The sequence below is a fragment of the Rattus norvegicus genome, chromosome 5 (assembly GCF_021556685.1).
Source record: "Rattus norvegicus strain SHRSP/BbbUtx chromosome 5, alternate assembly SHRSP_T2T, whole genome shotgun sequence".
Taxonomy (NCBI): Eukaryota; Metazoa; Chordata; class Mammalia; order Rodentia; family Muridae; genus Rattus; species Rattus norvegicus.
The window spans coordinates 135,641,485-135,662,905 of record NC_141538.1 but is presented as its reverse complement, the minus strand read 5'-3'; the positions used below and the strand labels follow the sequence as shown (position 1 = coordinate 135,662,905).

The following is a 21,421-nucleotide window of genomic DNA, read 5'->3' as shown; positions in this document are numbered from 1 at the left end:
GCACATGCACATGCTGGAACACATACATACAACTTTAAATTTAAAAAGAAAAGAAGAGAGAGAAATAGGGCTGGAGAGAGAGCTCAGTCTTAAGCACTTGTTACATAAACGTGAAGATCTGAATCTGATCCTCAGCACCTAAGTATGAAGTGAGGTTTGGTGGCACATGCTTGAATTCCACTGCTAGGCAGGCAGAAATGGGTGAGCCCCTGGGTCATCCAGCCTAGGCTAATCAGTAAACCCAGGTTCCAATGAGAGACTAATTCAAAACACAAAAGTGAATTGTTCCGGAGGACTAAACACCTGAGGATGACCTCTGGGCTCACATATACCCTGACCCCCAACACCGCCCCCAAAAGGAGAGGTGTGATAACAAAAACCTAGAATCCCAAAACTCAGGAGACTGGGGCAGGAAGATCATAATTTCAAGGCCACTGTCAGCTATACAGTGATTTCAATGCCAGCCCACCTACATGAAACCCTGTTTCAAAAAACAAAAACAACAAACCTAAAGTAATACAGTTAAAATGTTATTTAAGAAATGTATCGTATTCTTTTCTCTTCCTTTCCCTTTGAGACAGGGTCTCACATAGCCCTGGCTAGCCTGAAACTCAGAGACCTACCTGCATCTGCTGGGATTAAAGGCATGCCCCACCACACTCAGGATTAACTAGGAAAATAAATATAAACCACTAAGCCTAGTAGAATAAAATTATATGAATAACCCTATGAGCAGTACTATGGTCATACCTGTTGGTATCTGGACACTGGGTACATCAGCTTCACATCAAGTTTGGGATTGTACTGAGCGAGAGATTCATGGTGATAGTGGTTAATGAGCTCCACCACAGAATTAAACGTCAGGGGCTCAGAAAAGCCATATTTACCATCCCGATGATAGATCTTTATTAATTTATTATTTCCTCCCTTCCTGTGAACAACAAAACAATAATTGCAGCATTTTCTCCAAAATTCTATTAAAACACTAATTTCATATGGAGATATAAAAACTTAGTTTACATCAAATAAATGTGTTATTTTGCTAACAGGCCAGAGGTGGTAAAACAGCATATATGATTATGTGTTTAAAACTATATATTATTTTCTTACCTTTCTTCCCTTTATTTTGTTTTTTGTTTTGTTTTGTGTTTTTACAACAAGGTCTCTGCACAGCCGTGACTGCCCTAGAACTTGCTCTGTGGATCAGACTGGTCTTAAACAGCGGAGGGCCTGCCTCTGCCTCCAAGCATAAGGCCGTCACACCTGCCCTCCTTCTTTCTTTTGTTTTTTCTTCTCCTAATTATTTTGTCCATAAAAATGCCTTAGTTATTAAAAATCAGCACCCCTGAGATGGGTCTGACATGGGTGTGGTGGTGAACATCTTCATTCTCAGGCAGAGGCCTCTGTGTGCTCGAGGCTACCCTGGTCTCCACTGAGAGTTCCAGAAAAGCCAGGGCTACATAGAGAGAGACCTTGTCTCAAAACAAAACAAAATACCCAAATCGATATAACATTCAATATCGAGAAGCTTAGCTCAAAATATTATTTAAAAATAACTAAAACGTAAGTAACTTAATTATTTTTGATTATTTTATGATTTTTTTAATTTGTCATGGAGAATAGAGGCAATTTCTGTCTTTGAGCAGAAGCACAAGCCATCTCTATATAAAAGGAATTATAAACATTTGTTTCAGTATCACCAATACACTCAAGGTTCACATAACGGATATAATTCGATGCTTCAGTACCTCAGATCACCTTTATTTACTGAGTCAAGTCCAGATAATCCCTTAAAGATCACTTATAGGACAAGTATGGTAGTACGTGCCTGTAAACCTGGTTCTCTGAAAGAGAATCAAGGCTGTGAGACCAGTGTATCTGGACTACAAGGCCCTTCCCCAGAAAAAAAAATCAAAGAGAAGAAAAGAGGGGGAAATAAGGAAGAAGAAACAAGGAATTTATAGCTAAAATCAAAATGGCAATATAAAGCATAATCTAAACCCACACCAGGTTGACTTATCATATAACAGCAAAATACAGTGCTATTCCAATTCAGTTTTTCTAATGGCACCCTGCTATGTGGAAAGGTTATATGCTTTATGCTATGCACTTATAATACATAACAAATGATCCATTGGGACTTGTGAAAGACTACATAAGATTGGTCTGATTTATAGACTGGTTAAAATTCAAATTATACAAGGCTTGGGCCGGTATCTACATGGATGATGAACTATTCCTATAAAATACACATTATAAGGATCAACTAATGGTATGTGTTTAGTATAGGTGTATACACACACATATATATAGAGAGAGAAAGAAAACAAATCCAAGATGGTCTCAATTAAAACTCATTCAAATTACTGTGCTGAACATCTATAGAGGGCATGAAGTCCTTGTGCTCATAGATAAGCACTAGGAAAGTCAGGAAAGGAGAGGGGGTGTATATACCTGTTTTATACCCAGAAGGCTGGGAATGACCACAGTTAATAACCTGATGGTGGTTTGAACAAGAATGGTCCCCATAGAAAGGCTCATAAATTTGAATGCTTGGTCACCAGGGAGTGGCGCTATTTGAAAGGATTCAGAGATATGGCCTTGTTGGAGGAAGTGTTTCACTGTGGGCTGACTTTTGAGGTTTCAGACACCCATGCCAAGCCCAGCCTCTCTTCATGCTGCCTTCAGATCTAGATGTACTTCAACACCGTTTCTGCGAGCATGTTGCCATGCTCCCTGCCATGACGACAGTGGACTAAACCTCTGAACCTGTACGCCAGCTCCAATTAAATGTTTCCTTTATAAGAGTTGCCTTGATCATGGTGTCTCTTTACAGCAGTACAACACTGATGATCTCTGCTATCTGTAGGGCCAGTCTTTTTTTAAAAGATTTATTTACTTATGTATACGAGTGCTCTGTCTGCATGCTCTTCTGCACACCGTAAGAGAATCAAATTCCATCACAGAGGGTTGTGAGTCATTGTGTGGTTCCAGGACCTCTGGAAGAGTAGTCAGTGCTCTTAACCACTGAGCCTTCTCAGTGAGCCCCCTGTAGGTCAGGGCATCTCTGTTTATCCCAGACTCTCCCTCCCTAGATCTTGAGCACTGCTTCTCAGTCAATAAACCCATCCTTATGGGAGACATCAGGTGTAGTATACAAAAGCCTGACTAACGTCCATGTTACCTTGGGGTCAGGCCAACCGTGTCTCCCACAGGCTATTATATTTACCTCAGTCATTCTCCCAAACCCTTACTTTGAGAATTGTTTCTGAGTCAACAGAACCCATCTTTATGGAAGAGGTCACACTTTATAAAGAGTGTCAATGTAAACATGTCTTAAACTTGGTTGTACACATAGAATTAATTTTCATCAAGAAACTTTTTCCCAAAATTGTGCTGTACTTAAATATGACTAAAATAAACTACCCAAGGTCAGATTCCACAAGTTTGAACCAACATTAGCTAAGTCCTGCCTCACTCAGGGTGTTACTCCTATGAACACAATGACAGACAGAAGCAGCCAGATACAGCCCATGCTCTCACAGAACTTAAGACAGCAAATGTGCATGCCACAGGTCTGAGTGTGGGGAGGGTGGAAGGGGTCTGCATTCTGATTTTTGGGTTGGGTTTTGACTTTTTGAGACAAGGTTTACACTATAGCCAAAGTTGGCCTGAAACTTGCTGTGTAGATCAAACTGGCCTCAAACTTGTCGCAATCTTCTTTAAAAAAAAAAAAAAAGAAGGAGAAGAAGATGTATTTATTATATATAAGCACACTATAGCTGCCTTCATGCACACCAGAAGAGGGTATCAGATCCCATTACAGATAGTTGTGAGCCACCATGTCTTTGCTGGGATTTGAACTTAGGACCTCTGGAAGAGCAGTCAGTGCCCTTAACTACTGAGCCATTTCTCCAGCCCTGTGGCAATCTTCTTGCCTCAGGCTAAAAATGGAAAATTAAAGAAGGGCCATAGAGATGGCTCCTCAGGTAAGAGCCCTTGCCACCAATCCTGACAATGTTTGCTCAATCCACAGAATACTCTCAGTGCCTGAAAAGGAAAAAAACAGTGCCTGTAAGTTGCTCTCTGACCTCCACAAACACACGATGACACACATGCAGACAAAGTAAATAAAGTAAAAATAAAACCAATAAAGGATAATGAGTGGTGGTGTACACCTTTAACCCCAGCATTCAGGAGGTAAAAACAGGCAGATTTTTGTGAGTTCAAGGCCAGCCTCTTCTACATAGAGAGTTCTAGGCCAGCCAGGGTTACAGAGTAACACCATCTTTTAAAAATTAAATTAAACCCAGCAAGGAGGTCAGTGATTTAAGGGCTGAATGACCAAAAGAGAGAACAGTCAGTGCTATAAGAGGAAATACAAGATCACGAACACCTTGTAGACTATAGTAAGGTTTTCATTTTTTAAAAGACTTATTTTTAATTAAATATGTGTGTGCACTCACACTTACAGGTGTCTGATGAGGCCTCTGGAGCTCAACTTTTAGGAGATGCTGGCTTTAACTACTGAATCATCTCAGTTAAAACGCTGGCTACTACATGGGAAAGCATCTTCACCCCATTCTCTGCACTCTAGTTTTACGTTCATCTCTCCCATCCAAGGAGCACCAGTAGTTTTATCAAAGCCAGGCTCTGTTCCTTTGGCCCAGTCCTTCCTTTTCTTCCTGCACTTTCTTTCTTTCTTTCTTTCTTTTTTTTTTTTTTTTTTTTTTTGTGGGTTGTGGTGGCTGTGGTTTTGAGCTGGGCCTCAAGTGGCCAGGCTGCCAGTAAACTCTATTAGCCAAAGATAACCCTCAGCCTGCCCTGCTCCCACCTTCAGTTCTGGTCTTACATCGTTAACTGGTTTGTGTGGTTCTGGGGGGGTGGGGGCAATTAGAGATTTCTGTGTATAGGCAAGCACTTTACCATCTAGGCAGGAACACCAGCTTCTTTCTTCTTTAAAAAGAAAATGTATGGGGGCTGGAGAGATGGCTCAGCGGTTAAGAGCACCCGACTACTCTTCCAGAGGTTCTGAGTTCAATTCCCAGCAACCACATGGTGGCTCACAACCATCTGTAAAGAGATCCGATGCCCTCTTCTGGTGTGTCTGAAGTCAGCTACAGTGTACTTATATATAATAAATGAATAAAAAATATTAAAAAAAAAAAGAAAATGTATGGGGGTTGGGGATTTAGCTCAGTGGTAGAGCGCTTACCTAGCAAGCACAAGGCCCTGGGTTCAGTCCCCAGCTCCCAAGGAAAGAGAGAGAGAGAGAGAGAGAGAGAGAGAGAGAGAGAGAGAGAGAGAGAGAGAAAGTTGTAAAAAAAAATGTATGGAGCTAGAGAGATGAGTCAGTGGTTAAGAGCACTGAGATTCAGAGTTCAATTCCCAGCAACCACATGGTGGCTCACAACCAACTGTAATGGGATCTGATGCCCTCTTCTGTATGTCTGAGGACAGCTACATTAAATACATAAATACATAAAATACTTAAATACATAAAATAATAAATAAATCTTTAGAAAGAAAAAAGAAAATGCAAAGGTGCTCATGTATTACACTGTTTATGGAGGTCAGGGACAACTTTCGGTTTATATCTTTCCTTCCATGATGGAGCCCAGGGCTGAACTCGGGTCATTAGGCTTGGCAGCAAACACCATCACCCCAGTGACCCATCTCCCCAGCCAGCTGCCCCCAGTACTCGTGATGCTGTTTCTCATTCTTTTTTTCAAGACACTGTCTCTCTGTGTAGCCCTAACTACCCTAAACTCACTATGTAGACCAGGCTGGTGTCTAACTCAGAAATGTGCCTGCTTCCCTCTGCCATCCAAGTGCTAGGACTGAAGGAGCGTGGACCACCAACTCCTGCTTCTGAACACACCGCTCCCCGCGCCTCCGATGCTCCCCGCGCCTCCGATGCTCCCCGCGCCTCCGATGGTGTTGCTCTTTGCTTCATTCCTCTCTTGTCTGTTTCCTGGCTATATAGTTACTCTCTTTAAAAAACTGTCTCAGCTTGTACCCTTGTCACTTTACACATTCTTTCATTGAAATTTTGTTGGCCACACCTAGTTCTATTTTTCGGGTGCTATATGGTCTCATAAGCATTAAACCACCATTTCTAGATATATTTTAAGATACATTTTTCCTAAAAGTTCTGGAGAGCTAAAAATCAATACTTATCTCAAAATAGGTTGCAGTAGATGGACTGAAGAAATGTCTCAGAGACTATTGTCAGGTGGTGGTTGCAAATGCCTTCAATCACAGCACTTGGGAGGCAGAGGCAGGCAGATCTTTGAGGCTATCCTGGTCTACAGAGCATGTTCCAGGACACTCAGGACTGTTACAGAGAAACCTTATCTAAGGGAGAAAAAAAAAGTGCCTACTTGCTATCTGTTCTTTCAGAGAACCTGAGTTCAGTTCCCAGAACCCACACTGGGAAGCTGCAGAGGATCTGATGGTCTGCTCTGATCTCCTCAGGCATACACACACACACACACACACACACACACACACACACACCACACACACACACACACACATACACACACATACACACATACCACACACACACACACACACATACCATACCACACACACACACACACATACCATACCACACACACACACATACACACACACATACACACATACCACACACACACACACATACCACACACACACACACACACACACACCACACACACACACATACACACACATACACACATACCACACACACACACACATACCACACACACACACACACACATACCATACCACACACACACACACACCACACACACCACACACACACACACACACACACACACACACACACACACACACACACACACACACACCTGGGTGCTAAAGAGGTGGCTCAGTGGTTAAGAGCACTGGCTGTTTTTCCAGAAGACCCAGGTCCAATTACCACCACCCACATGGAGGCTCACAACTGTCTGTAACTCCAGTTCCAGAGGAGCCAACATCCTCACACAGACATACATACAGGCAAAATACCAAGGCACATAAAATAAAAATTGTAATTAAAAATGAAAAAGAAAACAGCTGACCTGACTTCCCTATTCCTGCAAATGAAACACACCATCTTCAGCTCAGCAAGTTCAAACCATGATCACTTTCAACTTCTTCCAGGCCTGGTACCAAGCTCTTTTTGGTGTTAAGTCTCCATAACCTTTTATGTCACGTCTCTTCCCACGATTGCTGGAGTTTCTTAGCACAGTGTGCAATCATGACTGGATCATGTCATCCCTGCAAATAGTCATCTACCAATCTTTTTGCTCTTAGACATAAAATTCAAATTCCTTCTCAGGGCTCATTAAGTTTCTGCAAAGCTTGTTTCTATTCTATTTTGTTTTATTTTATTTATCTTTTTAAAGATCTATTTATTTTATACATTTGCTTTCATTTTAATTTCAACTTTTTCATATAATCTACTTGATAATTAATTCTTCCCCCGGAGTGCTTTTGTATTGTTTTGTTCTATCCCCTGGGTCTACCTTTCTGGCTGGAGATTTCTAATCAAACTTCTAGAGGCCACTGCCTCAGAAGCCCTTCCGAGCCTCCTTTCTACACTCCTGAGGGCACCGTGCTCCCTTGTGCAGCACTTCATGGGCTATGATGTTGTCCCAGCACCTCCCTGTCTTCATTCCTCCTCTCCCTACACAGGAGGTCTGTGCTCTGTCGTCCTTTTCTTTACTCAGAAGAGCATACACGCTCTTAGTATTCAGCAAATATTAAATGAGCAATAACTCTTAAATTCAATCATGACTACCTCTCACTGTGTAAAAGATTCCTAAGTATCTGTCTTTATTTCTTTAATTGTTTTGTTGTTTCAAGTCAGGGTCTCCTATGGCGCAGGTTGGCCTCATACTCATTATATTGCCAGGTATGACCTTGAATTTAGGATCCTCCTGGGATCCTGCTGAGATTGCAGGCATGCCTCAGCGCACCTGATCCAAGAATCAACTCAGGGTCTCTCAAATGCTAGGTAAGCACTCATCAACTGAACTGCATCTCCCACCCTGTTTTTCCTTTCTTTTAAGATATAGTCTGATCATAACCTCTCTACATGCACCTACAATATTAAATATAAACTCCACACTTTATAACTCAAACGTCTCACAGCCAGAATCCAAGCCAAATGGAACTGCATCACACAAGATGGCTCTGACTTCTCACTTCCACCTTCCTTGCCCCAGTGTTATCTCCCTTGGTAACGCAACCCCATCTCTACACATAAAATGTCATTTCTTCCATGAGGGTCAGCTTTCACTATACCCTTAAATATGTATCTCCTTAATTTCTATCATCCTCCAAAGCATATTTTTTTGAAACTCTATTATTTTAACCCCCTTGTTCAATATACCTTTCCTACTTCTTTTGATTTTATCTGCCTAAGTGGTTCTTTAGGCACATTTTTTTTCTTTTGTTGTATTGGCAGCACTGGAGATGGAACCAGGGTCCTTGCTCATGTTATACAAGCACTCGCCCACTAATCTGTGTGCCCTTCCTATTTTAACAGTTTCTAATGTGCATGGGTGTCTGCCTGTATGTACGTCTGTGCACCACGTGCTTCCCTGATACTCAAGGAGGTCAGAAGAGGACACTAGACACTCTGGAACTACAGTTACAGATGGCTGTGAGTTGCCGTGTGGACAATGAGAACTGAACCTGGGCTCTCTAGAAAAACAGCCAGTGCTCTTAACTACTGAGACATCGCTCCAGACACTCCACCCTTCACTTCTTATTTTGAGATAATCTTAGTAAGTTACCCAGGTAAGCTTGAATTTACCAATCCTCCTGCCTCTGTCTCCTAAGTAGAGGTTATAGCAGACAAAGGTTTTAACTTGTTAAATGCCCTGTGTAATTAAATATTCCTGAGATTAACTGTTTATTAAACTGAATTAAGTCCATCGTTTATCTGCCTAGCAGAATCCAGGAAGGGACAGCTCACGTATCACTACCTCTGAGAAAGCTCTCTGTCCTTCTTTCATTTAATCTATGCTCCACTCAAATATTTACTGAAAATCAACTATTTGCAAATTTCATTTCTAGAAGGATGACAACCTTAAAGAATAGTTACAGACAATTCACACTCTAGAATCTAGGTTCACACAGAATGGTAAGTGGTAAGTGTATCAACAAAAGTAATACAATTTTTCCTTGCCAAAATCAATCGATGAATGGGAAACTAAAATATATTATATACGTGCAACAGAATATTATCTAGTCTCAAAGGAAATATAATTTGAGCCCAGGCTGTAACATATACTGGAGCTTAAAGATATTAAACTTAAGAATGATAAGCAAGGGGCTGGAGAGATGGCTCAGTAGTTATTACCAGCACGGGCTGCTCTTCCAGAGGTCCTGAGTTCAACCCCAGGGCAGCTCACAACCATCTGTAACGGGATCAGATACCCTCTTCTGGTGTCTGGAGACAGCTACACTGTGCTCACATATATAAAATAAATAAATAAATAAATAAATAAATAAATAAAGATAAGGAAGACACAGAAGGATAAGTACTTGCATGATTCTATTTATATGAGGGTCCCAGAAAAATAAAATTCAAAGAGAGAAAGCAGAACAACAGTGACAACAGTTAAAGAGCAGGAGCTGAGTGAGGTGGCACACAGCTTTAGTTCTAGTACCTGAGAGGCAGAGCAGCAGGTCGCTGAGTTTGAAGCCAGCCTGGTTTACATAGCAAGTTCTAGGACAACCTGGGTGAGAAGGAGCAATTGAAAGAACTCTAATGAAACAATTAAGGTATTGGGTGGATTTGTTTCTCCTACTCCACTATCCACACTTGGATTATAAACTCCTCAGGGTAAAGCCATGTCTTAAGTATCTCAATATTCCCAATCCTAGGAATAATGCCTGATGTAAAGATAATCTTCTAAATCTATTACTATTCAACAATAAGATGGATTACCTCTGAAGGGAAGATCACGGGGTCCTTTATGGAGTACTGTTATTCAAGGAATTGACCCATGTAAACCAGTAAATATTGAAAATGTTTCTAAAAGCTATTTTATTATATGTGTACAAGTATTTTGTTTGCATATATGCATGTATTCCCTAAATATGACCTCTACCCACCAAGGTCAGAAGAGGGTGTCGGATCCCCAAGGACTGGGGTTGTAGATGGTTGGCTGTGAGCTGCCCATGCGGGTACTGAAAACTGAACCCAGTCCCCAGCAGACAGTGCCCTTAACCCTTGAGCCAACTCCCCACCCTAATTCCTTTCATCATCAACCCTAGGTGGTCCTAGACAAACACTGCTTGTCCTGGTTCCTGAAGAATATCACAACTTCAGCTAAGTTATATAACCTTAAAAACCTTTGCATTTATTTACTTATTTACTGTGCGAGCATGTGTGCGTGCATGTGTATGTGCACGTGTGCACACACACATGCTGAGTCTATGTGGAGGTGAGGGAACAATTTGTATCAATCAGTTCCCTCCTTCTACCATGTGTGTCCTGGAGATCAAACTCAAAATAGGAGGCATGGCAGCAACTGCCTACCTGCCGACCCATCAGCCTGCCCAGTTATATAACATTTACAGGCTTTCCTCTTGCACATAACATAAATAACTAATTTTTAGGAAGTTATACCTAAGAATTTGGGGATAAAATACCATCTCAGTGAGATTAAAAACATTTTCTAAGGGGTTGGGATTTGGCTCAGTGGTAGAGCACTTGCCTAGCAAGCGCAAGGCCCTGGGTTCGGTCCCCAGCTCCGAAAAAAAAGAAAAAAGAAAAAAACAAAACAAAACACTTTCTAGAGCCTGGCATGGTGGCACATGCCATTAAGTAAAGCATTCAGAAAGCAGAGGCAGGTGGATCTGAGTTGGAGGCCAGTCTGATCTACAGTGAGTTCAAGAATAGCCAGGACTACAGGGAGAAACTCTATCATGGAAAAAAAACTAGGGGTCCAGTGAGATGGCTTGGTGGATAAAGACATTTACTGCACAAGCCTGGTCACATGGTTTGCTTCACAGTACCCAATTAAAGGCAGAAAGAGAACTGAACCCACAAAGTTGTCCGATAATCTCCACATGTGTTCCATGGCTTATGTGCCCCCCCCCACACACACACACCTCATAGACATCCTTTCATTCCAGTACAAGGAGGCAGAGACGGGGGCAGGTGGGTGTATATCTCTTGAGGTCAAGGCCAGCCTGGTCTACGTAATGATTCTAGGTTAGCAAGAGTGAAACAGTAAGAACCTGTGTCAATAAATAACAGCTGGAGATGTGTTAGGAGAGTTCTTGCCCAGTACAATGAAGCTTTTAATGAATAAGTAAGTGAATGAACCAGTAATATTATAGAACCAAATCACAAAACTTTAGTACAACTAGGTGATTTTAATGATTTTATTTTATATTATGCATATATGATTATGAAGGTCAGAAGAGGGCATCAGATCTTCTGGAGCTGCAGATACAGGCCACCTGATGTTGCTTCAAAGAGCCACCAAAATCAGGTCCTCAAAGGCTCTACATATGCTCTTAAATACTGGGCCGTCTCTCCAGCCTGCCATTATACAATTCTAATGATTAAAATTAAATGTTCAAATAGCTAACGATATTGCTCTTGGCCTTTTTAAAATATATGTCCCATCCTTGTAAGTATCAAGTGTCACAGCTCTACCATTTATAAAATACCAATATGTCCTAATCTGTCAAAATAACGCTGAGCTCCACTTCCTAAAGCCCACATTAGGAAAAATAGAGCTTTTGGAGAATTAAGCTACACACAGAACTTACTTCATTAATGAAGGTAAGAGAATAAAATAATATATTCCTTATTCCCTAACATTTAGAAATTTTAGCCTTTTTATCTTATTGCTACATATATTTAAAATATAAAAATAAAATAGTCACCATTTTGTTTAAATATTTTATGTACAACAAACAGATTTTAAAGTTAAAATGTTAACAAAACTAAAAATTATATGCCTATATTAAATAAAAATGGAAAATACATAAAGATTTAAATAAAACACAGGACTCTTATATTTATGCTAGGAGGACACCAGGCAAGCAGAACAGCACTCACCTCAAAGTCAGTGTATAGTCTCCCTGCATTTTTGTTGAGGCATCTCGAACTAAGAAAGTACCGTCTGGCATGTCCCGCAATTTGTCATTTACCTCTTCCCTGAGAAGCAACATTAAAGGAAACATTTGAAAAAGAGAAAAATCTTAAACAGTGGTTGTCTTCACATATTACTATCCAGACCAGCTCAAGCCTCCAGCAGTCATGCAGGTCCTCCCCTTGGAAACAAAATTTGATTTTATTTCTGGTATTATGTAATCTAGGGAAAGACTACTTGATGTCTAACTCCTCCAGATTTCAATTGTCTGTGCAGATCATGTTTCTAATAAGCCATTAAGGGGCTCCCTTACGCAGGTCTGAACATGAAGAGCTTCAAGAAAACCCACAGCTGTTTAGGAAGAAGGTCACTGCTTTAAGTGGCAATGGTACTGTTCCTGAGAAGAGGGGAAAATTCACTGAAGTTCACAGACTATCAACACAGTGCTCTCTAATCTGAATTAATGTTAACAACAAATTCCTTCTGCAGCTTAGGAATTCCACAACATTATTCAGTGGAATCTAAAACATAAAAGATCCTTGAATTCCAATAAAACATGATTTTAAAGTATCGTTTAAATGGCTCTTAGATATTAAAAACACTCATTATATAATTGGCCTACTAAATTTAATATAAAATGTATCAAGTCATTTCCAAAAGTTAAACACAGAATTAACAAATCATCTAGCAATCCCACTTTTGGGGTAAATATCCAAAATCATCAAAAGCAAGAAGTCTAGCAGATATTTATTTATAAATAATATTTATAACAGCTTCATTCATATTGGCACAAAAGCTAAAAAGAAAAAATAACCCAAATGTCCACCAAATCCTCATTTTAGTTGAATAAACAAAATGTGATATTTACAAATATTAGGATATATTTAGCCTTAAAAAGAAATGAAATCCTGACACATGAAAGAACTATGAAGATGTCTGAAATACTTGAAAGGTCAGTCACAAATGTATAACATTATATAATCCCACTATGTACAGTATTTGGATTTATAAAGACAGAATATAGAAGCCTGGTCAGGAAGGAGACCTGTTTTAACAGGTAGAGTTTCAGTTAGAAAGATGAGCATGTTCTGAAGCCACATGGTAATTATGTATGTAACAGTATGAATGTACCCAATACCAGTGAAAAGATAGAATCGTGTGGGTAAAAGAAATGGGGTGGGCACCATTTGCAGGAGGGAAAGCTAAGGTTAAGAGAAGTACTGGTGGTGATACACCAAGGCACTACAGCATCAGCTGGAGCCGGCTTCCACAGAAACAGTTGGGGTTTCAAAAAAGAAAGAAAACACAGTGGAGAGCCACCCCAGTGGTGCAAGCCTGTAAACTGGCCAGTCAGGAGGCTAAGGCAGGGGGTTGAAGTCAAGGTCAATAGGTTCTACAGAACATGCTTCTAGCCAGACTGAACCATATACTGAAACTCTGTCTCAAAAAAGAAAACAACAAAACCATTAAAGACCCACTAAACTTTAATGAAAAAAATATAAATAAAAGATACAATATTTAAATTAGCAAACAATGTATGAGTAAACATATTTCCTCTTGGTGTTCAAAATTATCCAAATCTACATTTTACCCAAAAAACAGATCTCTCCTTGATGTCTATTTCTGATAATAAGCTATATAAAGAAATTACAAAAAAGAAGGCATGAATTTAAAAGAGAGCATGGAGGGAGGAAAGGGAAGGAGGAAATGATGTAGTCTTAAAAACTAAAGAAATGGGGTTGGGGATTTAGCTCAGTGGTAGAGCACTTGCCTAGCAAGCGCAAGGCCCTGGGTTCAGTCCCCAGCTCCGAAAAAAAAAAAAAACGAAAAAAAAAAAAAAACTATGGGCTGGAGAGATGGCTCAGCGGTTAAGAGCACCCGACTGCTCTTCCAGAGGTCATGAGTTCAATTCCCAGCAACCACATGGTGGCTCACAACCATCTGTAAAGAGATCTGATGCCCTCTTCTGGTGTATCTGAAGACAGCTATAGTGTACTTATATATAATAAATAAATAAATCTTTAAAAAAAAAAAACTAAAGAAATTATGATATAAAACCAGGTGTAGTGTCGCACACCTCTAATCCCAGCACCTGGGAGGCAGAGGCAGGCAATCTCTGAGTTTGAGGCCAGCCTGGTCTACAGAGGTACTTCTAGGACAGCCAGGGCTACACAGAGAAGCCCTGTCTCAGAGAATGAAAACAGACCAACAGACCAGCAACAAAGTCACCTAGTAATGGACATGGTGAGCTTGTCTACAATCCTAGCACCAAAAAGGCTGAGGCACGAGATGTACAGTTTGAGATGGTGCAAGGTCAGTACTGAATACAAAGCAGAACCCTGCCTCAAAGGTTCTTGGGCTCCACCTCAGCTAACTCTTCTGCTTGCAAAGACCTTAGATCCACTGCCTTAGGGAGAAAAAGGCAAGGGAGCCACGCCAGGGTACAGGTCTGTAATCCCAGATACTTGGAAGGGTAAGAGAAGGATCCCAAACTCAAGACCTGACTGGGTTACAAAGAAAAGTAAAGGAAGGCCAGCAGGCATGGTGACAGATAAGAGGCAGGAGATTTCTGTTACATACTGAGTTTCAGGCTAGCCAAAACTGCAGCATGAGAGCCTATTTAGCCTATTTAAAAAACAAAACAAAACAAAACAAAAAAGGTAAAGGGAAACTCAGTTCCTTTATTCTAATCACAGATAAATATCTTAAATGTGTAAGGATTATATATTCAAAAGTTCATCCTTGACACAATATGGACAAGTACAATCACACTCATAACCCAAAGATCTTCCTGTGGTTTTGTCTTAAGAATGAAAGAATGATGCTTTTGTTTTAAACGAGGTTGTTGCTGCTGTTGTTGTACACAGGTGTTTTGCCTATATGTATGTCTATTCACCAAATGCATGCAGAGCTTGCAGAGACCAGAAAACGTTGGAATCTCTGGAACTGGAGCTGTACATAAAACCTCTGAGTGAGTGAGTGTGTGTGTGTGTGTGTGTGTGTGTGTGTGTGTGTGTGTGTGTGTGTGTGTGTGTGTTGACATGCCACAAGGCATGTGAGGTGGGTCATGGGACAACTGGGGATTGAACTCAGGTGATCAGACTTGGCACTTTAAACACTTTTGAAGGGTTCCCACACATACTTTTTAAAACGTAATCTTTAAAGAAAGCCAATAGAGCATTAAACTATTTAACTACTACTTCAAAATCAGTTAAAAACACTGCATTCAATCAATTATGGTAGCATTTTGGTTACCTGGAAATGTCTCCCCAGTACCACTCTGCATCTTGAAGAGAAACGAAACAGTCCTTCATTCCGTTTGTAACTGCTGACGTCACTGGCTTAGGTGGCTTTGGTGGAAGAGCTAGAAGAGAAATATATGTTATTTTGTATATGAAAATTATTCATTTTCTAATTCTTCACCCAGAAATAGCTCCTGTGTGAAGTAACTGATGTGAAATAGGAGTCAATCAAATCAGCTGTCAGGTTAGTGTTAGCCATGGGGACCCTTTTGAAATGTTACCAATAGGTGCCTGAAATATAAAGGATTTTCTCCTCAAAAAATACTTTCACTTCAGTAAAACTTCACATCTTTGAAACATAAGTAAAGTCTTAAACTGAGTGATTCATTCAAAAAACTATTAAGTGACTAATGCACAACAGGAAGAATCTAGCTGATAACTAATACTATATTGGATGTTGGAATGCACCACCATATTGGATTGAGATGGGCTCTCACTGTGTAATCCTGTTATGGAATGCACTATGTAGACCAGGTAGCCTGGTGTGTGACGAGCTAGCCTGGTGACCTAAATTCAAGTTGCTCCGGCCCGCAAAAAGATGGAGGGAACCATCTTTTGACTACCATATACACATTGTAGCTCACACATACACACACAATTTTTTTTAAAAAAGGATATATAAATGGCTAAAACAACAGGTATGGTGTCTCGCATCTTTAATCCCAGCACTTGGGAGGCAGAGGCAGATCTCTGTGAGTTGAACGCCAATCTGGTCAACAAATCAATCCAGGCCAGTCAGGACTAGTACATGGAGAAATCTTGTCTTGAAAAACAAACAAACAAACAAACAAAACAAAACACAGGCCAAATGGCTAAATCAAGCACATTAAAAGGTGCTCAACATCATAAGTCATCAAGGAAATGCAAAAATCAAAATCAGGGTATGATTGTGCATGTCTGTAATCCAAGCACACAGGAGGATGAAGAGAAGTTTGAGGTCAGCCTGGGATACATAGATATTACCAGGCTAGTTTGAAGTATACAGTTCTTAATAAACAAACTCCAAAAACGAAAACTGCCTAATGAGCCAATTGGTGGTGGTGCACACCTTTAAACTCTGGGGAGGCAGAGGCAGGCAGATCTCTAAGTTTGAAGCCAGCCTGGTGCACAGAGGAAGTTCCAGGACAACTAGAGCTATTTAGAGAAACTATCTTGAAAAACAAAAAACTTCCCTAATGAGACACTATTTTATACCCATTAAAGTAATTATAATTCCAAGGCAGAATAGCAAATGAGTAAAGAGGAAGGAAGACACTCCCTACACTAATGCTAGCAATTAAAAATTATGAACAGCCTGGTATCCTCAAAGGCTAACAGTCACCTGATAGCTCAACAATTTTACATATTCAAGAAAAATGAAATGCCCACAAAAAAACCTGCATATGATATTCATAGCTTAAAAACGTGTAATACCCCAAAGTGGGGTTTTTATAGGGAATACATAGCAGGAGATCAGACAAGTTGTGATTCATCTCTATGTAACACAATGTTATTCAACATTGAAAGTAATGAAGTACTGATACAGAGTAGAACATAAATGGGCTGAAAACATTATGATCAATCCCAAATGGCAATGAAACACACTTGAAGGTTTAAACAGGGCGAAGAGATTCAGAGGAGACAACAGAGAATAGCAACAAAATAATAAAGGGGAAAAAAGATAAAACTGAATTGATAGAGCCCCTAAAAGTAAACACGAGCCTAAGAAAGGAAATTCAGTCAAAAGCAAATAATTCATGTTATTGTAGCCTGCAGGAATTAAGAGGTACAATGTGGCTTTAAAGGAAAAATTCAAGAATGGGCCCCAAGAGCTAGAGAGTTAAGAGCACTGACTGCTCTTAAAGCTCGTTGAGTACAATTCCCAGGCTCACAACCATCTACAATGGAGTCAGATGCCCTCTTCTGACACGTAGGCATACATGTTGTGATGGATTGTATATGCTCAGCCCAAGGAATGGCACTATTAGAAGATGTGACCCTGTTGGAGTATGTGTGTCACTGTGGGTGTGGGCTAAAAGACCCTCATCCTAGCTGCCTGGAGGCCAGTATTCTGCTAGCAGCCTTCAGGTGAAGATGTGGAACTCTCAGCTCTGCCTGCGCCATTCCTGCCTGGATGCTGCCACGTTCCCACCTTGATGATAATGGACTGAACCGCTGAACCTGTAAGTCAGCCCCAACTAAATGTTGTCCTTATAAGAGTTGCCTTGGTCATGGTGTCTGTTCACAGCAGTAAAACCCTAACACATGTAGACAAACATAAACATAAAATGCATAAATAAATCTAAAACAGAATGTGCCCACAAACTCAAAAAAGTTAGACCTTCAGTTCTTTTCCCAGTTCTACCAAGTACCCAGGCAGTTACCTTCCTCTCTCCATATCCTACACAAGGTCTGTGGGATGGTTAGTGAGCTTTTGTTTAAGATTTATTTTATTGATGAAGCAGTGGAAGGAGGATCTCTGTGAGTTTGAGACCAACCGGGGAACTCTCTAAATAGAGAGTTCCAAAACAGCCAGGGCTACCTTTTGAGGAACCATGTCTCGAATTTTTTTTTTATTTTGTTTGTTAGTATATGTGTATTTGTATGTATGCAACACATGCACAGGGACCTCTGGAGGCCAGAATAATGGATGTAGGGAGACCCAGCTCAATGTGACTCCACTCCCTAGGCGGGGGTCCTGCACTGCACATGAACGGAGAAACCAAGCTGAGCAAAAGCAAGCAGCAGTGTGTGCACCCACTCGGTTCTTGCTCTCACTTGTGGATATACCATACTAACTGTCAAGCTCCTGTCTTGACTTCCAACAGTAATGAACTAGACCATGAAACTACCAAACTCTACCACAGTAAGCCTCTCTCTCCCAAGTGCTTTTTATCATCACAGCAATAGAAATGAAATAAGAGCAGACTGTCAATTCCCACTTCCAGGGAAAATAACTTAGAAGACTGTGGGCTCAGGGATGCCAAACACAGCTGAGAAAAGAAGTGAATCCTCTCCTGAAAACAGGCAGATGCCATGCTAAAGTTAAACCCATGAACTGGGTTCCAAGTGGGCGATCACAAGGCATACTTTGTTGAGACTATGGTTTATATGTAAATGACCACATAAGAAGCATTGCAAAAAGCATATCACATTAGGCTTTGATTCATCAATGTTACAGTAAGTTAAACTTATACTGTACTGTGCTGTGCCAAAAATACACTTCTGTATTTTAAAAAAAATACATCATTACTAAAAATGTTAATGATATCTAAGGCTTCTGCAAATCATAATCTCAGAAAAGAAGCTTGATGTTGATAGCCAATGACTGGTCAAAGCATTAGTATTGAGAGCTGGTTACAATTTCTTAAAATAGCAAAAGAGAAACATGAAAGTTTGCCATGCTGATTGACTCTCCCCTTCAGGGAAGATTCTCTGTAGCATGTGATGATGTTGAACTTTTTTAGAATAGAACTTTTACAAATGGAGCAAAAACCTGGCATGGTATTCCACGTCTGTAATCAAGGAAGTTAAAGCAGGAAGAAGAGCTATGCAGTGAGTGTGAGACAAGGCTGATTATGTAATATCCTAAATCCTTTGTATCACTTCATCAACATCACAGCATCTCTATGAACAAATTCCACCCCAGTAAACCAATTCTAATTCAGATTCTCTTGTCATTTCTACCACAGTTGCAGTTCTGAACCCCTCAATGCCATGTATGATTGAACCAAATCCCTCCCAGCTCTTGGTAATGTTGTTATTCTCATTCCCTTCCCTGACTAGCATTTCTGTTTCCTTTTTTAAGACAGGGTCTCATTAAGTAGCCCTGGCTGCCCTCAGATTTGCAATCTTCCTGTTTCAACCTCCTGTATGCTGGTATTATAGGGATGTTCCACTATGCCCAGCCACAATGTTTTGTTTTCTTTTTCTTCAGAGTATCTATAATAATAGATCCTTTCTGGAAGATTAATCATTTCCCTCACTCATTCATATCCATCAAAGGAATCACTATTTGTGGTTACTATAGCCATTAAAAATGAAATCACTGGATAAAGAGCTTACTGTACAAGCCTCGTGACCTGAGTGTAATCCACAGAACCTACGTAAAGGTGAAAGGAACAAAGAGATTCCACAAAAATAAATAAATAGATAGATAAACAAATAAATAAATGTAGTTACTTTTTGATCCATGAGCTATGAATGGATGTTACATTAGCAGGCAGGGATAAAAGCAATACTTATCTTGCTAGAAAATATCATCCTGAGTGAGATAATCCAATCATAAATGTTATGCACTCACTGATAAGTGGATATTAGCCCAAAAGCTTGAATTACCCAAGATACAATCCATAGACCACATGAAGCTCAAGAAGAAGGACGACCAAAGTGTGGGTGCTTCACTCCTTCTTAAAAAGAAGAACAAAAACATTCATAGGAGGAGATATGGACACAAAGTTTGGAGCAGAGATGAAGGAATGGCCATTCAGAGCCTGCCCACCTGGAGATCCAGCCCATTTACATACAGCCACCAAACCCAGACAACATTGCTGATGCCAAGAAGTGCATGCTGACAGGCACCTGATACAGCTGTCTCCTGAGAGGCTCTGCCAGAGCATGACAAATACAGAGGTGAATGCTAGCAGCCAACCATTGAACTGAGAACAGGGTCCCCATTGCAGGAGTTAGAGAAAGGACTGAAGGAGCTGAGGGGCTCAAAACCCCATAAGAACAACAATGCCAACCACCCAGAGCTACCAGGGACTAAACCACTACCCAAAGAGTACACATGGACAGACCCATGGCTCCAGCTGCATATGTAGCAGAAGATGGCCTTGTTAGGCACCAATGAAAGGAGCTCTTGGTCCTGCCAAGGCTAGACCACCCAGTGTAGGGGAATGTCAGAGTGGGGAGGCAGACACCCTCACAGAAGAAGGGGGAGGGAGTAGGATAGGGGGTTTATGGACAGGAAACTGGGAAAGGGGATTAACATTTGAAATGGAAATAAAAAAAATCCAATAAAAAAAGAAAATGTTAAAATTAAAAGAAAAGAAAATTTTCATTCAGTTCGCAACTGTATAGTACTGCAGTACTAAGGGTATTTAAATATAAACTAAAAGATTATCCAATCTAAATTTAATCAAAAGCAAATAAATTGTCAATAAAAGATCCACAACAAACCTGAAATACTTTGTCAAATGATAAATTCTAGTAGAAAGTTTTAGTCACAGTATTATAACTGACCATGTTAGTAGATCCATATCCTGAATTTCTGGAAAAATGATATAAATTTTACTAATCACTGTCCAGAAACAAACAAACAACAACAATAACAAAAAGCCCAGTGCATATATTTGTAAAGAACTAGGTATTATAAAAGGTTCAAAATATAAAACAAAATAAGCCTTTAAAATGCAGTCCCTAGACCAAAACTATTTTATTTTAAAGGCATAAGACAACGATTTACTGGGCTGGAGAGATGCGCAGTGGTTAAGAGCACTGACTGCTCTTCCAGAGGTCAACAACAAATCAGAAATGCTCAGAGCATTAGAACTGTTTATGGTCAAATATACTTAGAAAAATAACTGCTTAATCAAGCTACTCGGGGACATATTGAAGGAAAATGTGTTATTTTAATTAAATTTTCAACTTTTTGAAAGCCTTTTGTAGAAACAAAAGGAAGAAACAGAAACAGTCGTCTTTCTAAAATAAGGGGGGGAAAGGCTTTAATCAACTTTTTACAAAAGCAGTGATTAGACGCTATCTTCCTCAGCATCGTTGAGTTGCCACATTCAATCCAGACTTCACTGGATACTTGGCATGCAGCACTGAAGAACCGAACAATTTTGCTCATGCGTGGACAAATGAAGTCCTGCTCCCCACCTCCACAATGATGTTTGCTCCTTGGTAACATTAACCTTTTCCTACACCCCAACCACCAGTTGGTATGTCAAGTAAGTCCCAATCCCACATCAGATGTTGCTGGCAACACTCATCTCTGAATGAAAACATTAAAACAGC

General features: G+C 40.3%; 1 protein-coding gene and 1 long non-coding RNA gene across 12 annotated transcripts in view; one reads left to right on the top strand and one right to left on the bottom strand.

Moving 5' to 3' along the window:
* The window catches only part of LOC148005993 (uncharacterized), a 1,435,680-nt gene that overhangs the window by 1,253,526 nt on the left and 160,733 nt on the right, over window positions 1-21,421 (top strand). The window lies entirely within an intron of this gene.
* Pik3r3 (phosphoinositide-3-kinase regulatory subunit 3) overlaps window positions 1-21,421 on the bottom strand; it is a 122,764-nt gene that overhangs the window by 32,495 nt on the left and 68,848 nt on the right. For 7 of the 11 annotated variants that reach the window (XM_087550901.1, NM_001429916.1, NM_001429917.1 and 4 more), the window contains 3 exon segments: window positions 15,375-15,483; window positions 12,086-12,184; window positions 751-931 (listed from right to left, as the gene is read on the bottom strand). In XM_087550901.1, coding sequence (XP_087407027.1) covers window positions 751-931; window positions 12,086-12,184; window positions 15,375-15,433 — 339 coding nt within the window. In that variant the 5' untranslated portion in view covers window positions 15,434-15,483. 11 annotated transcript variants of the gene reach the window in all.